At 31.6% G+C, this 15,880-nt stretch overlaps 2 protein-coding genes across 2 annotated transcripts; both read right to left on the reverse strand.

The window, feature by feature from the left end:
* Positions 1-1,294: 1,294 nt before the first annotated feature.
* On the reverse strand, positions 1,295-2,968 carry LOC7496123 (zeatin O-glucosyltransferase). Its single transcript, XM_002308895.4, has one exon. The coding sequence runs from the start codon at positions 2,871-2,873 to the stop codon at positions 1,452-1,454; it is 1,422 nt and encodes a 473-aa protein (XP_002308931.2). The 5' UTR covers positions 2,874-2,968; the 3' UTR covers positions 1,295-1,451.
* A 10,133-nt stretch (positions 2,969-13,101) lies between these two features.
* LOC7473605 (RNA-binding protein Y14A) lies at positions 13,102-15,453 on the reverse strand. Its single transcript, XM_024602541.2, has 4 exons — positions 14,980-15,453; positions 14,498-14,634; positions 13,596-13,729; positions 13,102-13,408 (listed from the first exon to the last, which is right to left on the reverse strand). The coding sequence occupies exons 1-4, from the start codon at positions 15,188-15,190 to the stop codon at positions 13,360-13,362; spliced, it is 531 nt and encodes a 176-aa protein (XP_024458309.1). The 5' UTR covers positions 15,191-15,453; the 3' UTR covers positions 13,102-13,359.
* Between the last annotated feature and the right edge of the window lie 427 nt (positions 15,454-15,880).

Below are 15,880 nucleotides of genomic sequence, written 5' to 3' on the forward strand. Positions count from 1 at the left end.
TTTTTAATTTCTTTATCTTTCAATTTTTTTTTTTTTAGATTTGATCTCTATTATTTTGATTATTATTTATTTTATTTGAGATAATTTATGAAATTATATTTTTTTTCAATTTCATTCTCATTCAACTTTTTAATTTGTAAGATATGTTCCTCATTATTTTATTAAACTTGAGAAAAATAAAACATTAATAAGTTGTTTTCCAGCTCATTTTTCATGACATAACCAAACACTGGAAAGTGTTTTCCAACTTATTTTCCATTACACTACCAAATATCAGAAAATAATTCACTTTCCTGGAATTCACTTTTCAGAAGAAAACTACACTTTCCAGCAAACAAACGGGGCCTAAAGTAAAACACAGGTTTCACTATAAAAATAAACGAAGTCTAAGTAAGATCGGTAGTTAAATTGATATTAATATTTTATTTTTTATTTAAATTCCTGGAATTCAAATCTCTTTTTTAAAAAGAAAAAAAAGAAAGGAAACAATACACCTTTTTTTTAAAATGCTTAAACAACAAACTTTATAAATGTTTTTTTTTCTAAACTCCTGTATCTAAAAGTCTACCGAATTTCAATTAATTTAGTTGAGTCTGGTTGATTTATTAAAAGGTAAAACTCTTTCAATAATGATGTACTTAACTTACAAGATTCAAACTCAAGACCTTATTTAAAAGAACGAACGCCGAATCAACCACCGTTGGTAGCAGACTTTAGGGATGTTTAGGAGTATGATTGCGGTTGCTTTTCAAAGTGATTTTTACTCAGAAATATATTAAAATAATGTTTTTTATTTTAAAAAATTATTTTTTTCAATAATGATGTTCTCGATTTACAAAATTCGAACTCAAGAACTTATTTAAAAGAACGAACGTATAACCAACTATTGTTGTTGGTAGTAGACTTTAGGGATGTTTATGAGGATGATTGCGATTGCTTTTCAAAGTGATTTTTACTAAAAAATGCATCAAAATAATGTTTTTTATTTTTTAAAAATTATTTTTTCCAATGATGATGTACTCAATTTACAAGATTCGAACTCAAGATCTTATTTAAAAGAACGAAAGCCGAACCAACCATTGTTGTAGTAAACTTTAGGGATGTTTAGTAGTATAATTGCGGTTGCTTTTCAAAGTGATTTCTACTCGGAAATGCATCAAAATAATATTTTTTATTTTAAAAAATTATTTTTAACATCAACACATCAAAATGATCTGAAAACAAAAATAAAATTGAAGGAAAAAAATAAAATAAAATTTTAATTTTTAAAAAAATATTTTTAAAACAAAAAAAAAACAAAATCAAACACGGCAATATAATTTAACAGTCCAACGAGTACAATTACTATATTTCATGTACTTGCCTAGCTGCATTCTATTTCAATGCAGATTGATAATTATTGTTACACATGTGATGGCAAATGAAACCAGCTTAGGACCTCCTTTAAAAAATTAACTAGTGATATGAGCAATGAAGGATTCCATCTCCATACGAGAAACTCCTCCTTCAGCCACGGATCCTCGCACGGACTCCCCCATTTCTGCTGCTCTCTTTCTCATCTCATCCCCTTCTGTCGATGCCATTAGCCTTTTCACTGCACTTTCAACAATATTTGACGTTACAACCGCATCTCTTAGCTCCCATTCCTTAACCACAACTCCAATCTTGAGGATTTTTGTTATTAGAACTGTGTTTCTTGGTTGATCTGAGTGCATAGGCCAAGCAGCAATTGGCACTCCCATGGTAATACTTTCCAGGCAAGAATTCCATCCACAGTGACTCATAAACCCTCCTGTTGCCGGGTGGGCTAAAATCTCTAGCTGGGGTGCCCAGTCTCTCACCACTAGTCCTACCCCATCCACTGAATCCTCGTACCCTTCTGGGAGTTCTGCACTTCTCTCTTCTCCGCCGAAAACATCTCCTTTATCAGCATCTCTTAGTACCCAAACGAAATTTTGTTTGCTTTCTCTCAACCCAATTGCCAGCTCCTTGATTTGTTCATCATCCAAGGCTGTCGTCGTCCCAAACGACACGTAAATGACTGAGTTTCTTGCTTTTTTATCAAGCCAATCCAAGCAAAATTTCTTCTTTTTTGATCTCTCAGGTATTGTCACTGGATTGAAAGGCCCTAGAGCCCAGTGCTTATTGCCTTCCTTGAGTGTTTCTTTCTCAAGAAAATCCATGTAAGCACCTTCTACCAGTTTACAAGTGTTGTAAACACAGCCAGAGTTGAACTTTTGGTAATTATTGTATTGACAAGCGACAAAATCTGCAAACTCGGCAGTAAAACACCCTTCAAGAGAAGGAATATCCCGTGGAAACATGTCACTATCCTCTATAATCTTCCCTTGCTGTTCCCATGCATACAAGGAAACAGCAAAAGCAGATACACTATGGAAAATGTAAGACTCTACATTAGGAAGTAAACGAGCTTCTTGAATCACAGACTCCATTAGAGAGTCATGAATTACAATAACCTTTCTTGCTTTGCAAGAAAGTGCACGTAAAAGCATTGAAACGGGCTCTGTGAGATGAGACGAGGTATTGAAAGCAGGTTGCAATTGAGAAGGGAACTTGATTTTGGCATTTGGATTGGGAGGAGGGCAACGAAAAGGAGGGATCTCAATATCATGGAAATGGATATTCGCGGCGGCGTCTGGGTCCCAGCCGTGCACGCGCTGCTTGGCCTGACGATTGTGGGTGGTGGCGCCAACATATCGGACCGGGATGTTATAGGATAGGATGAGCCTGGAGAGTTGGAGGAGCTGGTTGAGATGGCCTTGTGCTGGAAAGGGCACCATGACCACAACAACTTGTGCTTGTTTAGTTATGCCATGGCTTGGTTGGTGCTGCTGTCGGTTTGCCATAGCCATAGAATAGAGGATGGATATGTTTGGAATGGCGAGCTCTGAATATAAGATTTTATGGGTGGTTTTGTGTGGGGGGATGTGTTTTGTGTGTGTGTATATATATATATATATATATATGGAATTGATGACTCCTTGCCGTCTTCACTGAAGGTTGTCACTTGTCAGTTGATAATTTAGGGAGAAACGTCGTGCTTTTGTAGTCGAAACTTTCGAAACTTGGGATGAAACTAAAATAATGAATATAAAAATAAAATAAAAATATTATTCTCTTCAAATAGAGAAAAATCCTAGAAAAAACATAATAAAAAACAAAAAAATAAAATTAACTAAGAAAACTATTTATTTTTTCACAATATTTTTGTATCACTTGAGAGTAAACTAATTATCTAATATATAATCTGAGTGTTAAACCGGATCATATATAAATTTCATAATTATAATATCAATAATAGCATTATTATGTTTGATTTTCTCCACATCTCCCCGTCCCCGGGATAGACTAAGCTCTATTAATATCATAGCACCGAATTTTTAGCACTACATCACACCAAGTCTTGTTACGTATGAGATTTTTTTCATGTCATATAAAAGTTTTTAAATATCTTAATATTATGCTACATACTTTTACTATTTAATTCTCTTTCGTTTTAAATATATTTCTTCTCCTCCTCTGATAAATAAATAAATAAAAGTCAGAGCTAGTTACTTATATTTTAACTATTATAGAACTGATATATTTATTTTGTCTGAACGAATCAGCATTAATACAAATTTTAATTAATTTACAATCTACTATTCCAAAGGTGGATACTCTCTATGTCTATCTAGTGCTAAACGACAACAAGAACAGCAACAAAATCCTAGATATGATCATGATATGTAAACTTTTGAATTTTTATTTCATATTCAATATTCATTCATCTAGAATATTGTTTTTTTCCAATTATTTGGAATAAAACTAGCAAACAGATGACGCACGTCTAGGTTGCTCTACAGTGATGTTCTTTGTTTGATGTTTTTGTCGCTATAGAAAACAACAATATTATGTATTTATTAATTTTAGATAATGAGAAAGCTAGCTGGTGGCCGTGTGTAATTCTTACTGGATTGACATGCAGCTACTTGATCAGCCGAATTTAGGTCACCATTGAATGAAGGTGTGAGCTAGTTCAGTTCAATTATTGCGTGTGGGACACCCTTATCCAATGCAGGAACACCTATTTGCTAACTTCGATCGTTTTTCTTCATCTTTATCCATTGGTTTCGTAGTGGTCGTCAACTTACAACTTACGTGCTGTATGATCTCAATTAATAATATAAATTATATTTTAAAATTTTATTTAATAATTTAAATTATTCAATTGAAATAGTTTTTAAAACGATATTAGAGTTTTAATGACTAAGTCGTTATGAATTCAAATCTTATTATTTTTATTTATTTGATAAAAATTAAGTATAAGGTAGTATGGATCTGTACAATTTTTAAGGTCAAAGGACTTTCACTTGAGAGGTGTGTTAGAAAATAATATAAATCATATATTGGAACCTCATCTAACAATTTAAGCTACTGAGTCGAGAAGGTTCTTTGACATAGTATCGGAATCTTGATAACTAAGTGGTCACGAGTTTGAATCTCACCACTCCTGTTTATTTGATAAAAATCAAGCACAAGGTAATACGGGTCTATACAAGTTTCAAGCTCAAATGACTTTCACTTGAGGAAATGTGTTAGAGAATAATATAAATCATATCTTGAAACCTCACTTAATAGCTTAAGCTATTAGGTTGAGATGATTCTTTAACATAATGCAATCAACCTCGACTAATAATTAGAAACTTAGACGTGAATATATATACATCTTCCTACATAAAGAGAGTAATTAATTACATTTTACTACTTATTTAATATAATTCACTTAAAAAAAATATACAAGAAGAAAATAAAATTCATGACATATATATATATATATATATATATATATATATAAAATAAAAATATATTCATCTAAGATTTTTTTATTTTCTTAATTAGTGTTTATTTTTTTATTTTATGTTTCATAGAGCAATGGTAAATTTTATGAAAAAGAATCACATGACAACCATCAAATTTAATGAACTGGTTTTTATAAAATTAGCGCTGTTCTTTATTCATTTTGACTAGATGAGACTTAATTTATTGCATAGTGTACTAATTAGTGACCATATTTCTCAGAATTAATGCCTTTCCTTTTATTCTTCTTACATTCTACTATTCCAGCCACTTAACTGTTCAGGTTGTCGATCAAGTCATTGTCCTGTTATTAATGACACGATGCATAAAAAGGCAAATAAATAATTGTATTGGATTAAAAAAAATAAAATTATGCTACATTTAAACTCTTTTTCCCTTGGCATGGGTATTTTTTCTATAGTAGAACATAAATTAAAGACATTTATAAGAATGGAATGCAAAACACGGAGTGGGTGTTTTTCTTCCTTTGAATTTTTATTTTTTTTAGCATTCATGAGTGTCTGAGTCAGTTTATGCGTATTTTGACTAATTTTTCAGGACCTTAAAATTAACAATTAGGTAATTTCTAGTAGTCCTAACATTTATGATACTCGAACTAATAATATTTGAGGAGCAAACCTCCCTGAGATTTCTATCTTTGATTTTTGCTACTAAGAGAAGAGTGATTGATCATAGAAAAACAAAGCTAAATAGTTGCATTTCCATGCTCGTTTGTAAATTGGAAAGTTCCTTACTCCATTTTGAGAGAGAGAGAGAGATAGCAACGTCAAAGTTATGTTTGGTTGCTATATTAGATAAATATAAAAAAAGTATATATAAAAATGTATTTGTTAAAAAAACAAAAATATAAATATAAAAGTTTTGAGTGTTTTTTTTTTACTCTAAAAATAGAAAGCACATAAACATAAATCTCCTTAATTTCTGTTATCAAAGAATTGATTTGCCTGTTCAAGGGTGTGGTTGCAGTTACTTTTCAAAATGTTTTTCATGCCGAAATGAATCAAAATGATGTTTTTTTATTTTTAAAAAATTATTTTTAAGATCAGCGCATCAAAACTATCCAAAACATATAAAAATATTATTTTTTAACAAAATAAAAATTGAATTTTTTAAAAACGCTGTTGGCCCGCGTTTCCAAACGCTACCAATGGTTGAACCCTAAAGTAGTTTGCTTCCACGTCCAAGCTTCTATTCCTGCAATGCCCTTAGGCTATGTGGCACTGGGATACACCTCTTAACAAGATAGAAAAACATAGATATTACCCGCTGTACTAAAAGAACTAGGGTAAAATCACACCTTCTTTCTTGTTTATATGAAAAGTGAAGAGGTTATACCTAACTTATTATTTTTTTGAAAAACAAATTTTATTCTCAATTTTATTTTAATTTTACATTCAATATTTTGTTAATTTAATTTGTTTAAAAAAAATTATTTGCTTTTTATAAAGCTATCATCATCTTAAACAAACATCTCAATATTTGATTAGTGCTTAGTTTTGGGAGCATTTATTTCAATTAAATCACTTTTAACTTCTTCTTTTTCAATATCATCCTTCTATGTTTCATTGATTTCGAATTCGTCTTTCTAATTTGTTTTGGTTTTCTTTCTATGATGTTATCATAGTCATAACAAATGTTCTAATATTTAGTTGGTGCTTAATTTTGCGAGCGTCTTTTTTTATAACATCATTAAGTAAAAAATAGTTAAAAAAAAGTTGTTAAACAAGCGGAGTCCATGATCAAGATTATGGATTTGGCGGGTTAGGCCGTGAAATCTAGGTCGATCCAATATATCATCGTTCCAATATAAAAATATATATATATATATATATATATATATATATATATATATATATCATCTTGATTTTTTAAAAAAAATCAAATCATGCTTTTTACCTGTCGTTCGGGTTGTTTTTATACCCGCAAAGTAGATTGGGTCACGTCAATGCAACTTCCATGTGGGTTAATTTTAAACTTAACCTAGGCTAGGATTCGGTTGAGAGTTTTCAAGGTTGACCCACTCAATTGAGTTCCTTTGGTTTTAAAATTCCATCTTCCAGTTTTTTTTCTTTAGATTGAATCCTTTTTGGGTTTTTTTTTCAATTTTATCCTTCAACACGTAGTTGATTTGAAATTTATCTTCATGATTTATTTTGGTTTGCTTTTTATGAGTTTATCGTAATCTCAAATGAATATCTCAATATTTAATTGATACTCAATTTTATAAGTTTTTATTTTTATTATCATATCACTGAACAAAAAAATAGCTTAAAATAAAAAAATTTTGTTAAACTCAATGGAGTCTACGATCCTTGTCATGGGTTTGACGGGTTAAGTTGCGAAACACATTTCGATCCAATATGTCATCATCTTGATATTAAAATAAAAATAATATCATTTTGATTTTTTTAAAAAAAAAATCTAAATTAAGCTTTTTTTACGATCATCTATGTTCTTTTGGACTCACCAAGTCAATTGGATCATGTCAAGACAACTTCCACATGAGTTAATTTTAAACTTAGGTTAGGTAAGAAGTTAATTTGAGAGGTTTTAAAGCTGACCTCATATTTTTTTCTTGAATCGACCCGCAGCGTGGCACGGGTCAATAAACTAGTTTGAACTAAGTCATGATCGGTTCTTAAAGTAGCATGGAAGTTGATGGAGGTGCCAAAAAAACTAGCCTAACCTTCGATCATACCAGCCTAACATATGGTCGACTAGCTCAATATTCGGTCATCAACTAAACATGTTTAAATAATTAGTCAACCAACCTAATGTCCAGTTAAGTCATTTAGCATCCGATCAACAAGTCAAACCTTCAATCAAGTGGGGAGAAAAGGGTAAAAAAAGAAGAAATGGGTTGAACAACCTAATCTTGGATCAACCTTAACCAAATCTAGCTAAACCTTACATCTAGTACAATTGAACCCTCTTCAAGCAAAGTTCAACCTAACCCTTTTCTAGCCAAACCCAACCAAGGGTAGAAAAGAAAGGAGGAGGGGAGGAAATTCAAGCCCAATCAAACTATTTACCTAGGTCACTTTTTCTCGCCAATAAATAACCTCTCTCAAGCTACATTTCCACCAATAGCCCTCAAGCCTGACTCGACACCTATTCTCATAGCTTTGTCATCCTTTTCACTAGTGGCTATCTTAAACCTGACTCAACATCAACATTTCTAGCCTAACTACCCTTTTCACCAATGACTTACGAAACACCAACTTATCAACCAATGACAAGTGTGACACAGCAACCAATAACTCAACTTTCTAATAAAACAAATATTCCCTATCATTTTTTCTCTCTATTAGGTAAGCTTATGTGACCACTTGTATCTATAAATACTACAGGTCACCAGGTAAGAATAAGAGGCAAACCCAAGCTTATTTGGCTCCATTACTCTCATGTTTCACACCATATATTTTTTTTATTTGCTCCGCATCTACTCCTTTTATATTTATTTATTTAAGTACCAGATGGTCTGATCATATACTAATAGAGGACTAATGAATTGAGTTTATGTACATTAGAAATATTGATAAATCGAGTTTCAAATTCTCCAATCTGATGGCAATTATACCGTCTGATTCAAGATTATGCTCTTCACTTTCCACTAAGATCCCCGTCGTCTTGCATATATATGGTTTTATAATCCCATGAAAACAGAATAAGATGTAACTGATCATACATCAACAAGAACGAAGCTTGATTGCATATGTGATAACGTGACAGTGGTGGCACTGCCAAATCAGGAATGGGCCAAAAGTTTGAGTATTTACCCATATCATGGTTGGAGAAGAAACTTAGTTTTGCTTTTAAAAAAAATATATATATATATATATATATATATATATATATATATATATATATTCTATTTTACTTCTTTTTAGAAAAATGTGGACTCCAATCTTTTTAATTATATATATATATTTTTTTTAATTTTCCACTAGTGTTTTTAGCATCAAAGTTATTATAATTAAGAGCTGGTCATTACACGACTGCTGGCTTTATCTTTATCTTGTAACTGCGACAGTGATACCAAAGCCAAACGATCAGGGATAAGCCAAGAGTTTGAGTGTTCTGCTTGGTTTCTTCTTTACTAAATAAATGTAAGCACTGCAAGGGAAGAATTAAAAGGAATCTCTATTCTTTGATAATTAATGGCGACCTTTCCAGCATCTTTTTTCTCTCTCTCTCTTTTTCATATATATTTCTTTAATTTAGTTTTACCCAAAAAAAAAAAGGTAATTATATTCATCTCCCTGAATAAAGTCGTCCATACTAAATTCAATGACAAAAAAATATTTTTTTTTGTTAAAATATTAATTAACAATTAATTAACCCTGAGCTCCAACCCTAGGCAAGCCATTTTTTCTTATTTAAAATATTTTTTTAAAATTTATGTCCGGAAACATTGTCCAACAAAATCTTAATTAAATTTCATTTTTAATTTGATATCAAATATGCCATGCAATAAATAATTTTTGAGAATTTAAATTATCAGTTTGAACGACAAGGTGTCGCCGAGTTCCATCGAATTTGACAGAAGAGTCAAGAGTCTTCTATATACGAAACTCAGAAAGAGCTAAGAAAGGTGATCCTTCCATGGAGGACACGACACGTCTTGTCAAAGGAAGAGACAAAAGATACACACATATCTTAAAGGAGGGAGTCACCACTCTGACAACGAAGCACGTGCACTAAAACGACAAGTTAACAAAGGCATTATGTTCGGTAACAACTTGCTCCACGTAGTGGACAAGTGTCTTTTTAGCGTGATGTTTTTTATTAAGAATTTATTAAAATAATATTTTTAAAATTTATTTATAATATTAAAACATTAGTAGACAAGTTAACAAAGATATTTATATATCCCTGAGGGGTGTAGTTTAACTGATCAGATCCTGAGTTTGGTCATTAAAGGTCACTAGTTCAGGTCACTACTTTGAGTTTCACAAATTTCAGGGCCACTGGAGGCTTACATGGTCATTAACTTCAGGACCCGTGGGATTAATCGAGATGTGCGTAAAATAACCCGAACATCCAGGATAATAAAAGAAAAACAAAGGCATTTATGTTTGGTAATAACTAGCTACACGTAGTGGACACGTGTCTTTTTAAAAAGTGTTTTATGAATGTTTTAAAATAATTTTTTTTTAGTTTTTTAGAATTTATTTTTAATTTTAAGACATAAAAAATGATATAAAAATTAAAAAAATTAATTAAAAAAATCAGGAATTTTTAAAAGCAATGTTTAACCATAATGGGAAAAAAAAAAAAAAAAAAAAAAGAAGGAGGCTTGATGCGGCTGACATAAGCTAGGGTGGTAGTAAAGCAACAATTGTGCATGGACTTTTTTAAAAGCAATGTTTAGAAGACACAATATGCCAAAGTCCTTTTGTCCAAATCACGTACTTGTTGGGCTGAAAAAGCTGAAATGTGTTGGAAAGAAAACTTTACAAATAGGCGTTCATTCAAAGCTGTGCAGTGTGCAGGAGGAGAGGATTCTTTATTTCTGCTCTTGATTGATTCAGCTGGCACACCACATCATTATCATTAGGTCATGGATAAATTGGTGTCTTGGTCGGCCGGCAAAGGAGGGCATTTTCACCTTTGTCTCATAGTAAAGGATATTTTTAAGAGTTTTTTTTTATTTGAAACATATTATAATAATATTTTTTATTTTAAAAAATTTATTTTTAATATCAATACATCAAAATAATCTAACTACATACATTCAAGAAAAAAACTCAAGATTTTTGAAAACACTATTTTTAACTGGAAAAAAAAATTATTACAAGACAGGGAGAAACTGGTGGCTTAGTAATATGCCAACTACCGAGCATCGCTATAAAGTAACTTGAGACTTTAATCAAAGGTTGTTAATTTTGTTTCGTTTCGTCCGGAATGACCGAAACATTCCATACCATTTCAAAAAATAGAACAAAACGGAACAAATTTCATCTCATTAATCTCGGTCCGTTCCGGATTTTTCTGCTAAATTCCGCCCGGAACGTTCCGCTTTCATTCCACATGTTCCGTTCCGCTCTTGAAAAGCCATTGGATCAAATTGAACCTTGTTCAATTTAATTAATTAAATCACCCAATTATAAAAAGCTCTTTTTCATTACTATTTTCAATAACAATGATATTGATAATAATATTAAAAATTATTATTACTATTTTCATTAACAATTATATTAATTTTTTAAAATTAGATGTATCACTGATATATATGGTTTATGTTCATGTTTTTTTTTTATGTTTATACTTTGTAGGAATTTGAGCAAAACAAAGGATGCTTTAGATTTCATTAGCCTTGATAACATTGACCTAACTTTATATTTAAAATATTTATGTTAAAACATTTTACTTTCATCATATTTTGATATTTTGTTTAAGTTGAATTACTTTAAGTTAAAGATCTATTTAATCTTGACTATTTAGAAATATTTTAAAATTTGAAATTATATTTGTTTGGCATTATGTTTGTATTGCATAATTTATAATTAATTTATCTTGAATTTGAATTATGTTTGTTGAATATATATATATATATATATATATATGAACAGTACAACCCCGAAACAGCACGTCGAAACACTCCGAAACTGAAACATTCCATTCCAATTGAAAAAACAAAACACCTACCAAAACGGAATTGACAACCTTACTTTAATCCACTACAATTGCTCATGAGTGAGCAATTTAGAAAAAGATTTTATTGTAGTAAATGATTTCTTTATTGATTGTCCTGCTAAGTACTCTTGTAGGGATGATTATTTTCGGTTCGGTTTGGTTTTTATAAAAAAAATAACCAAACATATTTTTTTAAAAAAAACCAAAACCGGTTCAAACCTATAGGGGTGATCATCTTTATTTTGGCTCGGTTTTTTCCGGTTTTGGCTCAGTTTTTTTTTTTAGCTCGGTTTTTCCGGTTTAGGTCCGGTCCGGTTCAGTTTTTTCGGTTTTAGACTTATAAAACTGAACCGAACCGGCCGGTTTTTTTAAAATTTTAATCGGTTTAATCAAATTTTTTTTACAATTTGATTTTTTCAGTTATTTTTTTTATAGTTTTCTTGGTTTTTTTCTCACCCGTATGACCCTGGCATAGCTGCCATGCCAGGAGTCGCGACGCTGATCTCAGTGTGTCAAGGCACGATTGGTCATGGGATGGCAAGGTCTATTCAAGCCCCCCTGAATTCTGAACCTGCAGTTTAATAGCTGACTCTTTCTTTCTTTCTTTTGTTTTCTTATCTCATTTTTCCTTTCAGGATTTTTTTCAAAAATCGAGAATAATATGAAAAATATTATTTATTGTTTTTTAAAAAATAATAATAAGATGATTATTTTCTTATTATTTATCCATGCATTCTCAAAGAGATGAGCTGAGGGATACTCTTCTGATGGGTTTTGATCTTGGGTTGTGGCTGTTCTATGTGCTGGAAAGAACCCGTGTGTCCTCAATTGCTGGCTTTGTGCTCTGCTTTAGCTAGGCCTGAAGGCCTTTTGTGGCCTTGGGCTTTTATCCGTGTAATCTGGTTTTGGGTCTCATGAAAATGTCGATTGCTAGGGATCTTATGAACGGGAACTGGAAGGTAACAATTAACAGGTGCCCTTTTTTTTTTTTATCTTCAGAATCGGCTGGACTCCATTGTTGCTCGGTAAACACGAGATTTCATGATGGTTTTCCACATAAATAGACAACCGGTTTTCTACTTGTTCTGCAGAATGCAAACCCACACCCTATTCTAATTCTAATATATTTTTTTATTATTATTTTTTATTAATATGGATGTCCGAGTTAGCTTGCGCGTATCTCAACTAATCCCACGGACCTTAAAATTAACGACCATGTAAACCTCCAGTGGTCCTGAGACTTGTGAAACTCAAACTGGTAATCTCTAGAAAACAAACATAGACTTTGAAGTTAACAACTAATTTTAATATTTACTGTATACATTCATATCCAGTTTAAAAGGTGAAGACAAATGGAATGTCAAACCAAATTTCATGCCCACCCATAAACTGAACTAAAAAATTTAGATCATAGTAATAAGTGGAACTAAAAAATTTAGGTCATAGTAATAAATGGGTTCAAGCTGCTCCGAACATCAAGGACCGAAAAGTAACATTAACCTTTTTAAAAAAAACATAAGAAATGTTAAAAAAATAAATAAATAACATTATTATAATATGTTTCCAAGTGAAACATTTTAAAACGTAATCTCTATTATATTCTGCAATAGGCACCGAATGCAGTGAGGATTTTCAAGTTTCAACTCCAGAATAAAGGTAACATGAATCAATATTCAATCTGATTCAATACTTTTTACTGACAAGCTAACATGAAATCCTGGGCTCGTTTATGAAATTGAGATTTTGAAACTAGAAGACATGTTGATGGATAGCTTATTGACATCCCTGTGAGAGTATGGACACCCCATTCCCCCTCAACATATTGCCCGTCTTCCGGTGCTAAGCTAGGTGTCTCCTTGGGCTCCTTGAACGGTGTGTGTCAAATGATCTGGCAGGGGAGGAAAGTAACAATTAAATCATCAACTTTCGACCACATCCTTGGAACAGAAAAGGTAAATCTGCAATGAGTTTTTCAAAGGCCGAAAGAGAGCTTTTTTCAAGCTGAGAAAGGGTTACAGGTTAGGCTAACACCAAATATAGCTATAGCATATGATAATTCATGAAAACAAGCAGACCTTCTCCCTTCGAAAGGACCAGTGCTGAAAGCCCAGTCAACAGAGATGATCCGAAAGAAGAGTTTAGTCCCATTCATTCCAGATATAGCAGCTTGAGCTTCCATAAAGTTCTCATATTCTATCAGAGCATACCCCTGAACAAAGAATTTACCTTTTCAATATCTACAAGTAGAAACATCCCAATATATTATTTACAAAACCTGCGAAATAATTTATCAAGGAGTGAAGCATATTCAACAAATTCTCCAATCACCACCATTCTCTAATGTTTTTCAAGGGTTTATTCTTGATACTTCACACATAGCAAGTCCTATCAGAATAAAGATATCCAATTCCCAAGTTGCAAATCCATCGGCAACAAATGCAAGGATCCCCTACTTGGTAACAATCATGACCAATATTCATAAATATTAAGCACTCCCAGGATCCACAATTATAAGAATTTTAATCTTGGTCACACACGCAATAATAATCTTCCACCAATTTTTATATCCACCTAAATGTCTCAAACCTATAAAAATCAAACTCAATTTAAAGTTGACTTGAACCAACACTCGGGGGTTGTATGTTGGGTAAATAGATCTATATATCAACCTAAGCTATGATGTTTTAAAAAAAAAAACAAAACTTAAAATAACCTCATTTTGATTTAAAATAAAAGGTTTGAAGAAAAACCTAGTGGATCCGGCTTCGGATCAGTAAATCACCAGGTTAATTTACTTGATTGGATCGAGTTTTATAACTAAATATAAAAAACACAACAAACACTTTCTACCAGAAATTAAAAAAAAAACTACAAAAAATTAACAACACATTATCAAGTCCTAAACTCCCTACCTGACATTGCCGCACTCATAAATTGAACTTAAATATTTTATTTTCAATTAGTTAATAATAATTACCTTAAGAAATCCGGTGCGGCGATCAAGATTGAGATGCAAGTTGTTGATGTGGCCAAAAGCACCAAATAGAGTGAGAATATCATCTTCTTGTGCTTCTTCATGCACTCCACTCAACAAAACACTCCAACCCTCTACAGCTACATCAATATTTACATTAATAATTGAATATTGAAATAGATAAATAATACAATAACAAAATTAACAAATATCTTTCATCTTTCTAATTACTTTATTACGGTCTGTTAATTTGGAATCATTCTTGGTTAATATGTGCAAATCTCATCATTTTAGTTTCTCTTTTGTGCTATGCCAAAGAAGCATAAACCCTAGGCCTTAGGCCTTGTTTGGTTGTTTTCCATATAAAAAAAAAAAAAAAACCCTTAAAAATCTTATATCCCTGATTGATTAAAAAAGAAAAACTCGCATTCAAAATCGTATAACGTAAATTTTTAGCACGGCTTAAGGATAGAGGAAATACTGACAGCGAAGAGGAGTGAAGAGTTGAAGGACATTTCGGTCATTCCCACCCTCTTCCTCTTCTTCTTCGTCATGGAGTAGTGTCTGTTGCCTTGATTCTCCTCGTCCTCCGAGTCTGAGACCTCTGCCTTTGCGCCTTTCTCTTCCTCTTCCTCTTGGCTGTTCCGTCATCACGACGTCGCCGTTGTCTTCGTCTACCATGACTCTGCCTCTCATTCTCTCTCTCTCTGAGACTGTTTTTTTGGCGACGCAGTGATTGGTGAGGAGGCAGTATTCGTTGTAACAGTACAGTACAGTTTTTTGTTGCGTGACCAGGAAGTTCCCGCCAGTTGTTATTTTTCGATCTGTTTGGTCATTCGATTAACTTTATCCTACACACGCGGATGATATGTTATTCTCGCACCAGGTTATAAATATCTTCTTCCTATAATGTTGTACAGACAATTTTTATTTTTTTTACCATCTCATGTGTTATTTATATTCTTACAGATTAGATAATCTCGTATTCTTACAGTCATTTATTAAAAATTTGATAATATTTGGGAGTGTGAAATTCACTGATTTTTAAAGTATTTTTTTACTTAAAAATATATTAAAATAATATTTTTTTTATTTTTATATCAATACATCCAAACAATAAAAAAAACACTAAAACAATATTAATTTAAAACTAAAAATTTTAAAAATCTTAAAAACACGATTGAACCACATTGCCTAACAATACCTAAATTGAACAAACTTAACACAAAAAAACACTGAAAACTTGTTTGTTTTTGTGTTTTAAAAAGTGTTTTTGAATAAATTTGAGTTTTTTTATATTTTTTTATTTGCTTAGTTTTTTTTTTCAAAAACATTTTAAAAAAAAATTAATATTAAAAAACTAGAATAAAAAACTATAATTAAATT

This window comes from Populus trichocarpa, chromosome 6 (genome assembly GCF_000002775.5).
Source record: "Populus trichocarpa isolate Nisqually-1 chromosome 6, P.trichocarpa_v4.1, whole genome shotgun sequence".
Taxonomy (NCBI): Eukaryota; Viridiplantae; Streptophyta; class Magnoliopsida; order Malpighiales; family Salicaceae; genus Populus; species Populus trichocarpa.